The following is a 20,674-nucleotide window of genomic DNA, read 5'->3' on the forward strand; positions in this document are numbered from 1 at the left end:
ATCACCGCTGCACAAATGGGCGCACCTGAACCTCCCCTTTAAATAGTGAATGCACGCCACGGGTCCCCTGAACTCAATGTCCGCCAGTGGCCCGCGAGCGTGACACGGAGCGGCAGAACGGGGAGATGTAAACAAGGCATTTCCCCATTCTGCTTAGCAACATGCCAGGGATCTACTGCTCCCAGTGATCTCTGTCATGTTCTAGTGAGCCCATCCCAGCTTACAGTTAGAACACGCTGAGGGAACACACTTAACCCCTTTATCGCCCCCTAGTGTTTAACCCTTTCGCTGCCAGTTTCATTTAGACAGTATTTAGTGCATTTTTATAACACAAAAAGTGTCAAAATTGTCCGATGTGTCCACGATAATGTCGCAGTCACGATAAAAATCGCAGATCGCCGCCATTACTAATAAAAAAAATGTTTTAATAAAAATGCCATAAATCTATCCTGTATTTTGTAGATGCTATACCTTTTGTGACAACCAATCAATAAACGCTTATTGCGATTTTTTTTTTATACCAAAAATATGTAGAAGAATACGTATCGGCCTAAACTAAGGAAGAAATTTGACTGACGCTAAAACCTAACTTCGATCACCCACCGGTCGGGTTAAACCTTTATTGGGTAATAAACGGCGGGTGGCCCTGGCACTATAAAAAATGAACTAGCTAACCAGCGTCACCCGGGACATTTTTTTTTACCAGAAATATGTAGAAGAATACGTATCAGCCTAAACTGATGAAAAAATATTGTTTTTTATATATATTTTTTGGGGGATATTTATTATAGCAAAAAGTAAAAAAAAATAATGTGTTTTTTTCAAAATTGTCGCTCTTTTTTTGTTTATAGCGCAAAAAAAATAAAAACCCGCAGAGGTGATCAAATACCACCAAAAGAAAGCTCTATTTGTTGGGGGAAAAAAAAGGACATCAATTTGTTTGTTTGGGTGCAACGTCGCACGACCGCGCAATTGTCAGTAAAAGCGACGAAGTGCTCTGGTCAGGAAGGGGTGTAAAATCTTCTGGGGCTGAAGCGGTTAAAAAAATGTCTACAGGTTTCCAGTTTTGAGTTACAGAGGAGGTCCAGGGCTAGAATTATCGCTCTCGCTCTGACGATCGCGGCGATACCTCACATGTGACTTAAGTTCGCTCCTGCGTACGAGCACGATGGGGCATTTTACTTTTTTTTATTATTTATTTTACTTTTTAGGTTTTGTTTTTATACTGTCTTTTAAAAAAAAAAAAAAAAAAAAAAATAGTGTCACTTTTATTCCTATTACAATGAATGTAAACGTCCCTTGTAATAGAAAAAAAAAGCATGACAGGGTTTGAATACCGTTTTCATAGGCGGGCGCGACTTAAGTTCGCTCCTGCCCGCGAGCACGATGGGGCATTTTACTTTTTTTTATTATTTATTTTACTTTTTAGTTTTTGTTTTTATACTGACTTTAAAAAAATAAATTAAAAAAAAATGGTGTCACTTTTATTTCAATTACAAGGAATGTAAACGTCCCTTGTAATAGAAAAAAAAGCATGACAGGTCCTCTTATATATGAGATCTGGAGGTCAAAAAGACCTCACATCTCATATTTACACTTAAATGCGATAATAAAAATAAAAAATAATAAAATAATAATAACGAAATGTATTTTTTTTTTTTGCAAAAAAAAATAAATATTTTTTTTACTCTTAAAGACTTCCGGGGCTGAAATGGTTAAAACACTTTGTATTGACAAGTCCCTTAACCCTTTCAGTAAAACAAATCTAAATGCCATATAATGTTTTAATTTTTTTTTTTTTTTTTTTATTTGCTAATCTTATATCTCAATTTTTTTTATGATCAGGATTATTGATGGTTGTGCGTCTCCTGATATCGATGATGTGATAGCCCTGTTTAGATGAACTCTAGAAGCTCATAAATTTCATTTCCATCCTCTGTAATCACATCAGATAATTTTGCACATTTCTCTTTTTTTTTTCTTTTTTTTTTTTTTTATGTTCCGGCTATTTATATAATCCATATAACCATAAACCGGTGATTCGCTCTTATTACTCTGTCAATCATTTACCGCTTTTGTTCCGAGCTGGAGAAAATAATTAGTGCGTGGTGCAAAGTCAATTATAAAAGATTCTCCAAGAGATAAAATGAGGACAAATATAAAAAAAAAAAAAAAAAAAAAAGATTACAGACATAGAAAGGAGTATTTTTATTACTTGATTGCCAACCCGGCCATTAACTCTGTCATTTTTCAACTTCTTTTAACAGACCAAGCTGTCCATAAAAAGTGTCAGAGGATTGAGACAAACCATTTAACCCCTGACAGGGGTGCTTACAATGGTCAGGTTTAACCACTTGCCGACCAGCCAACCACTATCTGGTGGCTTCCCAGGCGCCATGACGTACTGGTTTGTTTTTTTTGCAGCGCTCGTTGGCAGCCCTCTGGTGCCCGCCATTGGTGCGTTCTGCAATCACTCTGCCCATCGGACATGCGGATTGCAGTGCCCAGTAGTGGGCCCAGATTCTAGACATGTGCGTTTCGTTACGGATTTTTTTTTTTATTAATTTCGACAAATTAGTTCATTCAGAAATATCCAAATTAACGAAAATCCCTTTAACAAATTTTCCAAATTTTACAAATATTCGAAAATGTGTATATTCCTAAATTTGAAAATTTGTAAATTCGAAAATTAAAAAATTTGAAAATTAAAAAATTAAAAAATTAAAAAATTAAAAAATTCATAAATGAAAAAATTCATAAATTAAAAAATTCATAATGTTCAAAAATTCATAAATTCGTAAATTTCGAAAACCCATAAATTCGTAAATTACAATATCCAAAAATTCGTAAATAAAAAAATTCGTAAATTTGAATATTCAAAAACTAATTTTTTGATATTTTGATTTACGAATTTATGGGTTTTCGAAATTCACGAATTTATGAATTTTTGAATATTATGAATTTCAGAATTTTTGAATTTACACATTTTGGAATTTATGAATATACAAATTTTCTAATATTTGGAAAATTTGGAAAATTTGTTAAAGGGATTTTCGTTAATTTGGATATTTCTGAATGAACTAAATTTGAAAATGTGTAAATTAAAAAAATTAAAAAATTCATAAATTAAAAAATTCATAATGTTCAAAAATTCATAAATTCGTAAATTTCGAAAACCCATAAATTCGTAAATTACAATATCCAAAAATTCGTAAATAAAAAAATTTGTAAATTTGAATATTCAAAAACTCATTTTTGGATATTTTGATTTACGAATTTATGGGTTTTCGAAATTCACGAATTTTCGAATATTATGAATTTTTGAATTTATGAATTTTTGAATTTACAAATTTTCGAATTTATGAATATCCAAATTTTCGAATATTTAGAAAATTTGAAAAATTTGTTAAAGGGATTTTCGCTAATTTGGATATTTCTGAATGAACTAAATTCGAAAATTTGTAAATTCGAAAACTAAAAAATTAATAAATAAAAAAATTCATAATATTCAAAAATTCATAAATTCGTACATTTTCAAAACCCATAAATTCGTAAATTAAAATATACAAAAATTCGTAAATAAAAAAAATTCGTAAATTTGAATATTCAAAAACTCATAAATTAGACTATTCGAAAACTCGTAAATTCCTAATTTCGATTATCCGAAAATTCTTAAATTAAAAAATTTGTAAACTCGAATATTCCAATATTCGAAAATTCAAAAATTCATAAATTTGTAAATTCGTAAATTAAAAATGTTGTAAGTTAAAAAACTCGTAAATTCCTAAATTCGATTATCCAAAAATTCTTAAATTCTTAAATTTGTAAACTCGTAGATTTAAATATTCGAATATTCCAATATTCAAAAATTTGTAAATTTGTAAATTCAAAAATTTGTAAATTCGTAAATTAAAAATGTTGTCAGTTAAAAAATTCCTAAATTCCTAAATTCACACATTTGTAAATTCAAATAGTCGTAAAATCTGAAAACCCGTAAATTCGAAAATACGAAATAATAACTAACTAATAATAACTTAAATATTACTAATGATTAAATTATAGGTATTTGAATTTTGGTTACAATTTTAGAATTTTTGAATTTACAAACTTTTGTCCCTTTCTCTGCAGCCTCAGCTGCACTGGGCAGTGAATGAATGGGAAGTGTTCTGTGCTGAGCGGCTTCCTGTTCAGTCAAAAACTGAAGCATAGTAAACAGTTTACCATGCTTCAGTTATGAATGGACACAGTGTGTGTGTTCTCTGTATTCATTTAGAAAAGGAAGATGCTGGTAAATGACATATTTACTAGCCCCTTCCCCCACTCTCCATCCTGAAACATCCCCTCGCAGCAGCCAGAGGGAGAAGAGAGGAGGGAAGCCAGCAGCACTACGGGGCCAACACGAGAAGGGGGAAGGGCAGTAGGGATTAGGTTGTGCCTAGGTACATCTGGCACACCTCCTGCACATGCCTATAATCACAATAATGAAAATATAGTGATTAGGGTGTGCCCAGGCATAAATAGTCTGGGGCCAGAGTTCCTGGGTCCAGTCCTGCTGTGGGAAACCCCCTGTGCATCATCTCACACGATTTCTGGCAGGATCAATAAGTATAGGTTCTGACAGCAACGGCTGGCGTTTTTTTGGGGGGCGGGCTGCAAAAAACACCCCCATTCCCCCACCGCTGTTTGCTGGTTGGTCCGGGCTCTCACCCGGACTGACAGCCAGACACCGGCAATTGCTGCTGGAGGAATGAAGGAGACGAGCCCAGCCGATCTGGCACTTACCTGTATCGTGGCAGGCAGTGTGCATCGGCTCAGAGTCCCCTCCTGCATGGGGGCTTCCAGCTCTTCCCCTCCTCCTCCTAAGCGTCCAATAGGATCGCCTGTCCTTTCAGCCAATCATACCCACTTCTCGATTGGCCGGGAGGAGGATCAGTGTTGCAACAGCAAATATTGATTCTCTGTTACAACACACCTATTTTGAAGCCTATTACAGCCTCCGGCTCTAATCAGGTGCTTCAAAAAACAAACCACCCCACCCCACCCCCGCCATAGGAATTCATGTGCCCAGCATCCTGAAAAGGAGTGAATGGAAAGGGGCGGCAACATCGGCCGGGATAGGGGAGGAGGCGCCCGTGTGTGCCCACAATGGACGGGCGGCCCCTGGGTTCTGAACATATGTAACAAAGCACTTTTCAGTTTGTGTCCCCTCTACAGATTCTCCCTCACTTCCTGTCTGGTGAAAGCAGGACAGGAAATGTGGGGAAATCTCTCTAACGGAGCAGTAAAGACCTGACAGGGGTTCCATTCCTTACCCCTTTTTTGGCTAAATATAAATGTTTTGTTTGGAAGCTATGGAAGAGCATAAATACAATCCGCAGTGTGAGAGCCCCCTGGGCTGTTTCTTTTGGGGGGTGGGGGGGTCGTTACCTGCAGATCCAGTGAAGCCGGTCATCCACTGCCGTCGTTTTTCCCGGTCTGCGATGTATTCCCCCTGTGCACAGGACACAAAGAGGCTGGTTTACTAAAGGAGTAGAATCCATTCACTTTGCAAAGTCAATGTTAGTAAATAAGTTGTGTTCAGTTGTGCAGAACGTTTCCTAACACTCAATTGTGAACGGCTTTACTTTATTAACGGAACTCGGGGAACATTCTCTTTCCTGAGTGGACAGTCGCTACTCCTTTAGTAAATCAGCCCCACAGACAGATTAACAGATTGTTTGAATTATACTTTTTTAAGTAAATTTCTTGAGTGGGAAAAATATATACGGTATATATTCTTTTTTTTTTTTTCACGCTTTGAAACCATTGAGGAGATTTTCCCTCACTTCCTGCCCCTGGGACCTCAATAGAAAAATAACAAGGGAAGAGAGGTTCAGTTATAACTAGAACCAATAGGCAGGAGCAGCAATACCAACAACCAACCTCTAAAGGGCCGCCAGTTTGAGACCCCTGCTCTAAACCAACCAATGTCTAACCCTTCCTCCTATGACGGGAGTCACTTTGGGCGGGGGGCTTGTGGAACCCGGCTTACCTTGGAGAGCTCTGGAAACTCCTTGTCGAGGTATCAACAAACGACTCCTTGTAGTTTTGTAACAGCTGAAGGGCACCAGTTTGAGACCCCCTGCTCTAAACCAACCAACGTCTAACCATTCCTCCTGTGACGGGAGTCACTTTGGGCGGGGGGTTTGTGGAACCCTGCTTACCTTGGAGAGCTCTGGAAACTCCTTGTCCAGCTATCAACAACTGACTCCTTGTCCAGCTACCAACAACCAACCTCTAAAGCAGGGGGTCTCAAACTGGCAGCCCTCCAGCTGTTTGTGAAACTACAAGTCCCATCATGCCACTGCCTGTGGGAGTCATGTTTGTAACTGTCACCTTTGCAATTGCTCATGGGACTTGTAGTTTTGCCAGAGCTGAAGGGCCGCTTGTTTGAGACCCCTGCTCTAAACCAACCAACGTCTAACCCTTCCTCCTGTGACAGGAGTCACTTTGGGCGGGGGGCTTGTGGAACCCAGCTTACCTTGGAGAGCTCTGGAAACTCCTTGTCGAGCTATCAACAACGACTCCTTGTAGTTTTGTAACAGCTGAAGGGCTGCCAGTTTGAGACCCCTGATCTAAACCAACCAACGTCTAACCCCTCCTCCTGTGACGGGAGTCACTTTGAGCGGGGGGCTTGGGGAACCCAGCTTATATTGGAGAGCTCTGCAAACTGCTTGTCCAGCTACCAACAACCAACTCCTTGTCCAGCTACCAACAACCAACCTCTAAAGCAGGGGTCTCAAACTGGCAGGCCCTCCAGCTGTTTGTGAAACTACAAGTCCCATCATCATGTCCCATCACCTTTACAATGGCTCATGGGACATGTAGTTTTGCAACAGCTGGAGGACCACCAGTTTGAGAACCCTGCTCTAAACCAACCAACGTCTAACCCTTCCTCCTGTGACGGGAGTCACTTTGGGCGAGGGGGCTTGTGGAACCCAGCTTACCTTGGAGAGCTCTGGAAACTCCTTGTCCAGCTTCCATGGTCCCTCCTATGCGTATATCACCCTGTGTCTATTAGGGGCACAGAGTGACCGAGAACCCCAGTTGGGTCTGCCTAACCAGACTCGCCATACAACTGCACCAGACTCAGCATTTGCTTTTACCCTGTTATCCTGGATTCTATATGTGTGGTTGTATGGTGAGTCGTGTTAGACAGACCCGACTGGGTTTCTCGGTCATCCTGTGCCCCTAATAGACACAGGGTAACTTACACATAGGAGGGGTCGGGGAAGCTGAACAAGGAGATTCCAGTGCTCTCCAAGGTAAGTTGGGTTCCACAAGCCCTCCGACCATAGTGACTCCCGTCACACCTCCGTCCACTAAAAATGTGTTTTTGTCTTTGTCCTTGTTGAGGAGATTTTTCAATTACTTCCTGTGTTAACAGTAACCAGGCCCAGACTGGCTATAGGACACTCTGGCGTTTGTAAAGGACTGCCGGGCCATGTGTACTGGCATGAGTGGCCTGTTGGTGACTGGGCCGCACGGTGGTGGAAGGAGCTGGAGACCTGCCTCTGCCCTGCCTGGGGTGGGACTGTACAGGGAGGGGGGGATTGGCTATGCTGCATCTTTCCCCTGCTGACTCTGAAAGTGAGATCTGAGCAATCAAACACCACTGATTGCTCAGCTCTCCCATCCGCCCTGAGCAAAGAGCTGGGGCTGTCAGTCACTAGCTCTCTGCTCTGCCCCTCCAGCTCTTATTGGAGCTCTGGCTGTGGAGAGGATGGGAGGGGCTGGCTGGATTTGTCCCTCGCTGCCTCTAAGACTAAGAACTGAGCAATCAAAGACCACTGATCTCTCAGTTCTCAGTCTTCAGAGAGCCAGTGGCTGCCAGTCTCCAGCTCTCTGCTCTGCCCCTCCAGCGCCTACTGGAGCTCTGGGATATGGAGGGGATGGAAGGGGCCTGCTGGATCTGTCCCCCGCCACCTCTAAGACCAAGAACTGAGCGATTAAACATAGCTGATTGCTTAGCTCTCCCATCCGCTCTGTGCAAAGGGCTGCAACTGTCAGTCACCTGCTCCCTGCTCTGCCCCTGCAGCACTTACTGGAGCTCCTGTCTGTGGAGGGGACGGGAGGGGCTGGCTGGATCTGTCCCCGCCGCCTTTAAGACCAAGAACTGAGCGATCAAACAATCTCCCATCCACTCTGAGCAAAGAGCTGGGACTGTCAGTCACTGGCTCTCTGCTCTGCCCCTCCAGTGCTCTGCTCTGCCCCTCCAGTGCTTACTGCTCTGGGCTGTGGAGGGGATGGGAGGGGCTGGTTGGATCTGTCCCCCCGCCACCTCGATGATCAAGAACTGACGAATCAAAGACCGATGATCTCTCAGTTCTCAGTCTGCAGAGAACCGATGGCTGGAAGTCACCAGCTCTCTGCTCTGCCACTTCAGCGCTCACTGGAGCGCTGGGCTATGGAGGGGGTGGGAGTGGCTGGCTCAGTTCCATCAACCTGCTGTCGGATTAAAACGGGTCACAGGAGTACAGAACAAAGTTCACTTCTGTGATCCATAGGAGAAGCTTTGGCCCTACTTCTCCTTTTAATGTACAACTAAAAGCTTATGCAGTCAAAACAAGTCCCAAACCAGTTCCTATGTCATGCACAGGGCTCATAAAATCAAGTAAATCCCCTGTTGTCTTCCTTGACGGAACCAAATCCTTCATCATGTGTATCTCATCCGCTCCCCCTCCCAGACACTGCAGCTCACAGGGGGAGAAAGCAGTGGGTGTAACCAGATGATGACTGACAAGCTACAGGCTTCAAATCAGCAGCGACAATGCTGATAGCCACACCCCCTGCCGCATCGTTTCCTCCCACTGTAGGTAAGTGAGAGTGACAACACTGCTCTGAATCCAGGAGCAGTGCAGCATTGTTGCCACCCCATCACAAGAAGCTTTGTTAGGTGGACTTCACCGGCAGGACCAACAGGTTTTTATTCTTATTGTACTTTGCAGAAGTAGCTCATATTTAGACATGTGCAATTCGTTTCGCTACGAATTTGTTTATGTAAGAATATTTAAAAATTTGTTAATTCGTAAATATTTCTGAATCAATTAAAACCTGTTTAATGAATTTTCCCAAATATTTGTAAAAATTCTAAATTCAAAAACCGGAAAAATTTGAAAATCTAAAATAATAACTAACAATAACAACTTAACTATTACTAACTTTTAAATTATAGGTATTGTTTTTTTTTTTATTATTGGATGTTTTGATGTTTTATAGCAGGCAGTAATAAAATAAAACTAAATATATATATATATATATATATATATATATATATATATATATATATATATATATATATATATATATATATATATATATATATATATATATATATATATATATATATATATATATATATATATATATATATATATATATTTTTTATAGTTCTAAGCTCTATTTGTGGGGGAAAAAGGAAATCAATTTAATTGAAGTGTAACATCGCACGACAGCACAATTGTCGGGTTAAAGTAACACAGTGCCGTGTCGCAAAAAATTGCCTGGTCATAGGGGGGGGGGGGATTTGGGGGGTTGGGGGGCTTAAACCTTCTGGGGCTGACAAGGTTAAAGGCAGACCATAGTTCTATTTTGCACAAAAAATATATTTTTTTCCTTATAATACCCACAAGTTCCTCTTTTTAAAACAGTGCTATATATATATATACATGGGCGTCCGCAGAACTTTTTCCAAGGGGGGGCATCATTTCAAGGCCACTCATGCTCCGCCCCTTTTCGACAATCTCAAGAAAATCTTTACACTGGTAATACATGTGTTATATAACAGATAATTCATCATCACTTTGTATTGGAAGTTACTCTGGCGGCCGTGTTCCAGGCCCATATAGCCTAGAGAATGTACATCTCTTTACATTGCAATACATCTGTTGTGGCCATATTTTGATCTCATATTGTCACTGTATTGGCTGTTTTCATAAAGATAAAAATATGGCAACAACAGATGTATTGCAATGTAAAAAGATGTACATTCTCTAGGCTATATGGGCATTGTACGCAGCCACCTGAGTAACCTTGCGGACGCCCATGCTTTCAAAAACCAGCCCTGGAAAAAATTTCATACCAGCCCAACAGCATAACATCATTATTTTCTTGTTCATGAAAGGGAAAACCATACATTTTAAAGCACATTTGATGAAGAGAGTATTAGATATAGATATGAAATCACATAGGGCTTTATATATATATATTCAAATTCCAGTTAATAGTGGTAAGTGATCAATCATCAATGGGGACCCCAGAAACTCAGAACGTGGGGGGGGGGGGGGACCACCTTCTGCAGAAAGAATACTCTAAGGTAAGGGGGGTGGGTTACTAATATAAGGAGGAAACCCTTTAGATCAGTGCCCCTTACATTATCATATTCACTCCCCCCTTACATCAGTGACCCCCGACTGGCCTGGCGGTGCTTTCACTGACCTCCTCTCAGGTGCACTGTGCAGGGCTCAGTCAGTCGGCTCCAGCTTGGAGGTTTTAACCTATAGTCTCCTATCCACAGTCCACACAAGTCTGACTTCCCTCATGACCCCCATCCCGGCGGTGATCCCACTTTTGACTCCTCTCCAGACTCCCTCAGAGACTGCAGACATGCTACAGGAGATGGACAGAGACTGCAGACTTGATGCAAGAGCTCAATGCAGCCTCACCAGTGCCCATCAAATTCAGCCTCACTGTGCCCACCAAATGCAGCCTCACTGTGCCCACCAAATGCAGCCTCACTGTGCCCACCAAATGCAGCCTCACTGTGCCCTTCAAATTTGGGCGGCACAGTGGTGTAGTGGGTAGCACGTTCACCTAGCAGTAAGAAGGGTCAGTGGTTCAAATCCCAACCATGACTATACCTGCCTGGAGTTTGCATGTTCTCCCTGTGCCTGCGTGGGTTTCCGCCAGGTACTCCGGTTTCCTCCCACAAACCAAAGACATGGAGGTAGATTAACTGGCTTCTGTCCAAAATTGGCCCTAGTGTATGAATGGGGACCTTGGATTGTGGGCTCCTTGAGGGTAGGGACTAATGTGAGTGTGTAATATACAGGGATAGGGACAATTGTAGACACTCAGGTTGAACTGGATGGACTGGTGTCTTTATTCAACCTTACTAACTATGAAACTATGAAATGCAGCCTCACTGTGTCCATCAAATGCAGCCTCACTGTGTCTATCAAATGCAGCTTTACTGTGCCGTGAATGCAGTCTCACTGTGCACATCATTGCAGCCCCTCCTGTGCCCCATGTCCCAGTCTGCAGTCCCTGGCTGTGGGAAGGTGTGTTGTTGATGCTCGGTACAGTACCTTGCATGCCAGCAGGATATCCATGATGGGCAGCAGCAGGCAGGGTCTGTTCTCGTTTTGGATGGGGACGGTGCTCCTTCCAGAGGATCTGTCTGCTGTGAGATGGAGTGGTCCCTGGCCACTTGCACCTTCAGCCGTCCTCATTTTCTGGCCCCAGTCAGCCTGCCCTCTAGTCCTGGGGAAGTGGAGAGCACTGAGTGGGAGTTGGAGAGAAGGGGGAGCAAAGAGTACTGGCGGGGTTGGAGAACACATGGGTGGGGGCAAAGAGTGAGGGGGAGTGGAGATCACAGGGGTGGGGAGCGGAGAGCGCTTGGGGGGAACTTGAGAGCACTGGGGGGGCCAACAAGAACAGGGGTAGAGAGCACGGTAGGCTGAGAGCACTGGGGGGGCTAAGAGTGTGGGGTGGTGAAGAGCACTGGGGGGGGCACAAAGAGCAGGGGTGAGTGGAGAGCAATGGGGGGAGCTTGAGAGCACCAGTGGGGGCCAGAAAGAACAGGGGTGGAAAGCACGGGGGACTGGAGAGCACTATGGGGGGTGGAGAGCACATGGGTGGGCGCAAAATGCAGGGGGAGAGGAGAGTACAGGGGTGGGGAGTGGAGGGTGCTAAGGGGGAGCCAAAAAGAACAGGGGTGGAGAGCATGGAGGGTAGAGAGCACTGGGGGGGGGCTGGAGAGCACCAGGGGGACAGATAGAACAGGGGTGGGGAGTAAGGAGGGCTGGAGAGCACTGGGGTGGGGGCTAGAGAGTGATGGGGAGAGCTGAAGAGCACTGGGGGGAAAGAACAGGGGGGGAGCATTGGGGGGAGGGGAGAGCACTGAGGGGAGAGCACTGGAGGGGAAAGAACAGGGGGAGAGAGGAGAGCACTGGGGGAGAGCACTGGGGGGAGTGAAGGGCACGGGGGGGGGGGGGGGAGAGCACTGGGGAGAGAGGAGAGCACTGGGGGAGAGCACTGGGGGGAGTGAAGGGCACGGGGGGGGGGAGAGCACTGGGGGGAACAGGGGCGGAGAGCACTGGGGGGGAAAGCACTGGGATGGTGGCTAGAGAAGGATGGGGAGAGCTGGAGAGCAGCAAGAACAGGGGAGGAGAAAACTGGGGGGGGGGCAGGAGAGTGTGGTGGTGGTGGAGGAGAGCACTGGGGGGGGCAGGAGAGTGTGGTGGTGATGGAGACCACTGGGGGGCGGGCAGGAGAGTGTGGCGGTGGAGAAGAGCACTGGGGGGAGGCAGGAGAGTGTGGTGGTGGAGGAGAGCACTGGAGGGGGGCAGGAGAGTGCGGTGGTGGAGGAGAGCACTGGGGGGGCAGGAGAGTGCGGTGGTGGAGGAGAGCACTGGGGGGGGCAGGAGAGTGCGGTGGTGGAGGAGAGCACTGGGGGGGTCAGGAGAGTGCGGTGGTGGAGGAGAGCACTGGGGGGGCAGGAGAGTGCGGTGGTGGAGGAGAGCACTGGGGGGCAGGAGAGTGCGGTGGTGGAAGAGAAGAGCACTGGGGGGGGCAGGAGAGTGCGGTGGTGGAAGAGAGCGGGGGGGGCAGGAGAGTGTGGTGGTGGAGGAAAGCACGGGGGGCAGGAGAGTGCGGTGGTGGAGGAGAAGAGCACTGGGGGGGGCAGGAGAGTGCGGTGGTGGAGGAGAGCACTGGGGGGGGGGCAGGAGAGTGCAGTGGTGGAAGAGAGCAGGGGGGGGGGGGGGGGTCAGGAGAGTGTGGTGGTGGAGGAGAGCACGGGGGTCAGGAGAGTGCAGGGGTGGAAGAGAAGAGCAGGGGGGGGGCAGGAGAGTGCGGTGGTGGAGGAGAGCACTGCAGCCCCCCCCCCCCCCCCTCGAACCTCCTATCCAGGCACTGTAGCACAGGATGGGCATCTACTGGATGGCTGTGTTCGGCGGCCGCTCTATAACACAGTTCCGCCCCCCCCAGACCGGCTCATGTGATAGGCGGAGCGTTGATTCTCTCTACTATCACGTGAGCCGGTCTGGGGGGGGCGGGACTGTGTTACAGAGCGGCCGCCGAACACAGCCATCCAGCGCTGTGATACACAGGAGCGGAGAGCGGACTCAAAAAAAAAAAGTGGTGCAGCATGGCGGCGGCGGCGGCAGTGGCAGCACCTTGGGGATTCCAGGGGGGGGCACTTGACCCCCCTTGCCCCCTGCTGCGGACGCCCATGTATATATATATATATATATAAGACCGCTCAAGTGGCCATCTTGGACACGCCCCACAAGTTCCTCTTTTTAATCAGTTTATATCTAGATCAGATATTACATTTATTTTATCTTTTTTTTTTTCCCGTTACTGATTAAAAACCTTAAATTTGCACAATTCACACACAATCTCGCTGATATTGAGACAAACAGGAAAATCCTGACAAAGGCTGGAAACACCTGGGACACTCATTGGAACCTCACCGCGCGTTCTACCGGGAGACATTCTACCCGAGGATCACCGGTAGAAGGGGGATCAGATGTGTGCCGTGGGGTAGGGAGATCGGGGGGCCCCTGACACCGAGGAACTGGGCCAATTCCTATCACACAGCTGACCCCTTTACTGCAGTAAGCTTCCAGCAGAGCCGGGAGGTGCTCAGCCCCCCAGAACAGAAGTGTCTCCGGAACAGGAGGTGAGGGGAGATCTTCCAATGGGATGAAGACAGCAAACATACTATATATATATATATATATATATATATATATATATATATATATATATATATATATATATATATTGCCGTCCTGCGACAGGAGAAGACAGAGATCTTGAGTTTCTGCTAAGCAGGAACACGGATCTCTGTCTTCTTACAGTACAGGCACCTCCCCCACAAAGTTAGTAAGCACTGCCTAAGCACACATTTGACCCTTTGATTGCCCCTGATATTAACCCCTTCGCTGCCAGTGTCATTAGTACAGTGACAGTGTATATTTTTGTTATCATATATTAGTACTATATATATATATATATATATATATATATATATATATATATATATATATATATATATATATATATATATATATATATATATATATATATATATATATATATATATATAGATAGATATATATATAGATATATGTATATAGATATATATCTATATCTATAGAGAGAGAGATATATATCTATATGTGTATATATATATATTCTATTGTATAGTGTATTATTCTGTATATCTATACCATATGTATTGCTCTCTCTCTTTTTATATATATATATATATATATATATTGTGAGGGGTTAGCTCGGCAGCGGGTGTGTGTGACCCCCTGGATGGGTTCACAACACAAAATCAGGCACAGCAGACAGCGTTGTAGGTGCAAAAAACAAAAGATGCGGTTTATTTATGCTACATGCAGTGATACATATAACAGCCAAACAAAAATAAAACATGAAAATAAATCCTGGTCAGCTTGACCTCTAACTACACACTTAGATTCCCTGTCTAACAACTGAGTGCAGCCTTGTGCTGCACCAGTCCCTGTCTCTGTCTCTGTCTCTGTTGTAGAGGGTTGCCACACAGGCGTTAACTCACCGCACAGAACAAGTGTCACACTCCGCAGTCTATACACACAAAACTGGTTCCAGGATGGAGCATCTCCCTAAGCATGCTGGGGTTTTTTGTAGAGGTCTTAATGAGCCCACTTACTTCAGCTGGGCTCATTAACTCTTCCCCTCTAATTGTAAAAGTCTGCATAAAGCCTGAATCTAGGGCACACATATTTCCCATCCTGGATACAACCAGGTGACTTTACCTGCGTGCTGCCACAATATATATATTTATATATATATACATATATATCTCTATCTATCTATATATATATCTCTATCTATCGATATATATATCTCTATCTATCTATCTATCTATATATATATATATATATATATATATATATATATATATATATATATATATATATATATATATATATAGAGTATCACATATACATATAGTACAATATATTACAATATATTATCATATATTAGTACAGAGACAGTGCATATTTGTTTAGCTCTGATCACTGTGTTGGTGTCACTGGTCACTTGTTGTCCGATTTGTCTGCCGCAATGTTGCAGTCCCGCTATAAGTCACTGATCGCAGCCATAACAATAAAAATTCCATAAAAACATCCCATAGTTTGTAGACGCGATAACCTTTGCGCAAACCAATCAATATACGCTTATTGGGGTTTTTTTTTTTTTTTACCAAAAATATGTAGCGGAATATATATATTGGTCTAAATTGATGAAGAAATTCGATTTTACATTTTTTTTTTTTATTGGATGTTTTATAGCGGAAAGTAAAAAATATTGTTGTTTTTTTTTCTCAAAAATTGTCGCTATTTTTATTTTTTTGTTTATAGCGCAAAAAAAAAAAAATCGCAGAGGTGATCAAATACCACCAAAATAAATCTCTGTTTGTCGGGCGAAAAAAAGGATGTCGATTTAATTGAAGTGCAACATCGCACGACCGCGCGATTGTCAGTTAAAGTAACGCAGTACTGTATTGCAAAAAAAAAAAAAAAAGACCTGGTCATAGAGGGTGAGGGGAACCTTCTGGGGCTCACAGGGTTAAAGGAAGGCCATAGTTCTATTTTACAGAAAAAAAAAGTTATTTTTTTTCCTTATAAAACCCACAAGTTCCTCTTTTTAATCAGTTTATATCTAGGTCAGATATTATATTTATTTTATCTTTTTTTCTTTCCGTTTTTTTTTTTTTTTTTTTTTTTTTTAGCTTTTCTGATTAAAAACCTTAAATTTGCACAATTCACACACAATCTCGCTGGTATTGAGACAAACAGGAAAATCCTGACAAAGGCTGGAAACACCTGGGACACTTATTGGGACCTCGCCGCGCGTTCTACCGGGAGACATTCTACCCCGAGGATCACCGGTAGAAGGGGGATCAGATGTGTGCCGTGGGGTAGGGAGATCGGGGGGCCCCTGACACCGAGGAACTGGGCCAATTCCTATCACACAGCTGACCCCTTTACTGCAGTAAGCTTCCAGCAGAGCCGGGAGGTGCTCAGCCCCCCAGAACAGAAGTGTCCCCGGAACAGGAGGTGAGGGGAGATCTTCCAATGGGAAGAAGACACCAAACATAATATATATATATATATATATACTCACCAGCCACTTGACTTTATTAGGTACACCTGTTCTATTGCTCGGTAACACAATCTGCTAATCAGCCAATCACACGGCAGCAACTCAATGCATTTAGGCATCTAGGACATGGTGAAGGCCACTTGCTGAAGTCCAAACCCAACTTCAAGAATTTGGGAAGAAAGGGGATAGAAATGACTTTGAACGTGGCGTGGTTGTTGGTGGCAGACGGGGCCGGTCTGAGTATTTCTGGGGATTTTCACACACAACCATCTCTCTGGGTTTACAGAGAATGGTGGGGAAAAGAGAAAATATCCAGTGAGCGGCGGTTGTATGGAGGAAAATGCCTTGTTGATGTCAGAGGAGAATGGGCAGACTGGTTCCAGATGATAGAAAGGCAGCAGGAACTCAAATAACCTCTCGTTACACCCAAGGTATGCAGAATGCCATCTCTGAGCGCACAACACATCCAACCTTGAAGCAGATGGGCTACAGCAGCAGAAGACCACAACCGGGTGCCACTCCTGTCAGCTAAGAACGGGAAATCGAGGCTACAATTGGCACAGGATCAGCAAAATTGGACAATAGAAGATTGGAAAAAACGTTGCCGGGTCTGATGAGTCTGGATTTCAGCTGCGACATTCAGCTGGTTACATAGTTAGGTTGAAAAAAGACACAAGTCCATCTAGTTCAACACCAAAAAAAAAATAATAATAATAATAATAATATCATACAATCCCATATACCCAATTCTATACCCACAGTTGATCCAGAGGAAGGCAAAAAACCCCAGCAGAGCCATGATCCAATTTGGTAAAGCAGGGGGAAAAAATTCCTTCCTGATCCCCCGGCAATAGGATTTTCCCCGACTCACCTTTACCTATAAATGTCAGTACCCAGTTATATTCTGTACACTTAGGAAATAATCCAGGCCCTTCTTAAGGCCGGGTTCACACCGGAGCGATGCGGGAACGCCGCAAATCCGCGGCGGGTTCCCGCATCGCATGCCTCCCGCCGGCAGTTCACACTGCCCTATGCGGACTGCTGGGAGTGTCAGTGAAATGTTACTGACACCCCCAGATCAGTTCGCATATCGCAGTGCGAAAAAAAGGGTCCTGTGCGAGTTTGCGGCGGGTGCGATGCGAATTCAGCCATACTATCTGTATACTATCTGTATACTATCTGTATGGCTGAACTCGCATCGCACAAGAGATCGGATGTGATTTGCACTGCAGTGCGGTGCAAATCACATCCGGTTCTCGCTGCCGCAGCAGTGTGAACCCAGCCTAAAGCAATCTACTGAGCCAGCCAGAACCACCTCTGCAGGGAGTCTATTCCACATTTTCACAGCTCTTACTGTGAAGAAACCTTTCCGTATTTGGAGATAAAATCTCTTTTCCTCTAGACGTAAAGAGTGCCCCCTGGTGGGGTCAGAATTTGGCGCATGGATCCATCCTGCCTTGTATCAGGCTGGTGGTGGGGGTGTAATGGTGTGGGGGATGGGGTACCACCGGTTCAGGCTGGTGGTGTAATGGTGTGGGGGGGGGGGGATATTTTCTTGGCAAATTTTGGGCCCCTTAGTAACAATTGAGTATGGTTTATACCCCACGACCTACCTGAGTATTGTTGCTGACCATGTCCATCCCTTTATGACTACAGTGTCCCCCCATCTTCTGATGGCTCCTCCCAGCAGGATAATGTCACCATGTCACAAAGCTCCAATCATCTCACCACTGGACAATGAGGTCTCTGTCCTCCAATGGCCTCCACGCTCGCCACCGCCGGCTGGCCGGACAGCCAAGCAAAGCCGGGATCGGCTGTTCATAACAGCGGAAGCGATGGCATGACGTCACTTTTCTGGTTTACTCGAAAAAAAACCCACCGACGCCATTTTTGTTTTTAAACATCGAAAGCATTTAAAAAAACAACCCCGATCTCGGTGTTTTGAGTGCTTTTAAAAGGTCAGAGGAGGGGTCGGGGGGTCTTATAGAACCTAGATCCCATCATAAAGAGTACCGGTCACTGCTTATTACTGTTTACATTTCTTGTGACAGGAATAAAAGTGATAAAAAATTAAAATAAATAATAATAATAATAAAAGTTAAAAAAATTCTAATAATAGTAAAAAAATTAATAATAATAATAATAATAATAATAATAATAATAAAAGTAATTTTTTATAATAATAGTAAAAAAAAGAATAATAATAAAATAAATAATAATTATAATACTAAAAATATATATATAATAATCATAATAATAATAATAATAATAATAATAATAATAATAATAATAATGAATAATAATAATAATAATAATAATAATAATAATAATAATAAAAGTAATTTTTTATAATAATAGTAAAAAAAGAATAATAATAAAATAAATAATAATTATAATACTAAAAATATATATATAATAATCATAATAATAATAATAATAATAATAAAAATAATAAAGTTTTTTTTATAATAATAGTAAAAAAAATGAATAATAATAAAATAATAATAATAATAATAATAAATAATTATAATACTAAAAAAATAATAATAATAATAATAAAAATAATTATAATCCTAAAAATAATAATAGTTAAAAAAAAAATGACAATAATAAAAAATAAAAATAATAATAATAATAGTAAAAAAAAAAAAAACTAATAATAAAAAAGAAATAAAAAAATGAAGTGCCCCTATCCTCTTGTGCTCACAAGCAAAGGCGAAAGGGCATGTTGTTCCCGACTCCCGCTCACACGCAAACATCACGGGCAGTAATTCTATCAACATACCTCCTCTGTACATCTAATGTGGTCTAATGTAGTGTAAGGCTTTAACTATGGATAGTAACATTAACATTGACAGCAGCATTGTCAGTGTGGGGGGGGGGGGGGGGGTGTTACATGGACTTGCCGATTTAGATACACTAACAAATTATAGCCAAACTCGAGGTCACTTCTTAGAAGCAGTTACAGATGTTTTCCTTTTGAGGATAAAGGTTTTACATAAATAAATAAAAAATGATTGTTGTAAGCACCCCTGCCAGTTGTAATTGGCTTGTCTCCTCCCTCTAACTGCTACATCTGCATGACAGCTTGTTCTGTTGAAAAACAAAAAAGACCTACTGATCACCCGTTGAAAAGAGAAAAAAAATGTGTAAAAAAATAAATAAAATAAATAAAATAAATAAAAAATGACTGCATTCATCAAGTCTAAGAATTGGTAACCTGCAAAATAAAAATAAAAAAATGTTTGGCTTTTGGATTTAATGCCACTTTAAAGAAGAGCTGATGTGTCATTTTTAAATGCAAACACTGATCTCCATGAAGATATAAAAGACACAAATTGATTTCAGCTCTGTAATCATTAATACACCATAACACGAGCGTGATCTGAAGCAGCATAAGTGGCCAATCAGTACAAATGCTGACAAGAAGCATGCTGATAGGCAGGGCTGGGCTAAGACATTGTGCTGCCTGGGTCCAAGAGTAAAATTCTGCCCCCCCCCACCACCAAATAAAAATTAAAAAATCAGGCCCACCAAAAGGCCACCACATCCATTATTTTATATCATGAAACTAAAATTACATTTATCAGGAAGTCAGATTTACATGCAACAGCACCTTGTCTATATGCAAAATTATATGACATACCATTATGTTCAATTCCAAAGGGCAGGCTAGGGCAGTATATAGACAGCCTAGGGTAGTATATGGACAAGTTAGGGCAGTATATAGACAGCCTAGGGTAGTATATGAACAAGTTAGGGCAGTATATAGACAGCCTAGGGTAGTATATGGACAGGTTAGGGCAGTATATAGACAGCCTAGGGTAGTATATGGACAGGTTAGTGTAGTATATAGACAGGCTAGGGTAGTATATCGGGTGGGTAAGTATATGGACAGGCTGGGGTAGTATAGGGACGGTCTAGAGCAGCATAAGGACAGGCTAGTTTATAGACAGGCTAGGGCAATATAGGGACAGACTAGGGTAGTATATAGACTGACTAGGGTAGTTTATAAACAGGCTAGAGTAGTATAGGGACAGGCTAGTGTAGTATATAGACTGACTAGGGTAGTATATGGACAGGCTAGGGTAGTATATAGACAGGCTAGGGTAGTATACAGACAGGCTACGGTAGTATAGGAACAGGCTAGGGTAGTATAGGGACAGGCTAGGGTAGTATATAGACAGGCTAGGTTAGTATAGGGACAGGTTAAGGCAGTATACAGACCAGCTAGTGTAGTATGTAGACA

At 42.7% G+C, this 20,674-nt stretch overlaps 1 protein-coding gene across 1 annotated transcript in view; it reads right to left on the bottom strand.

Annotated features, from left to right (window-relative positions):
- Positions 1-20,674, bottom strand: part of XPNPEP2 (X-prolyl aminopeptidase 2) — a 111,950-nt gene that overhangs the window by 84,017 nt on the left and 7,259 nt on the right. Inside the window, exon 4 of the mRNA XM_077485375.1 lies at positions 5,428-5,491. Coding sequence (XP_077341501.1) covers positions 5,428-5,491 — 64 coding nt within the window. The remainder of the gene's footprint in view (positions 1-5,427; positions 5,492-20,674) is intronic.

The sequence above is a fragment of the Lithobates pipiens genome, unplaced genomic scaffold (genome assembly GCF_037356315.1).
Source record: "Lithobates pipiens isolate NorthernLeopardFrog02 unplaced genomic scaffold, aLitPip1_a1.2 Scaffold_1, whole genome shotgun sequence".
In the NCBI taxonomy this organism is placed as follows: Eukaryota; Metazoa; Chordata; class Amphibia; order Anura; family Ranidae; genus Lithobates; species Lithobates pipiens.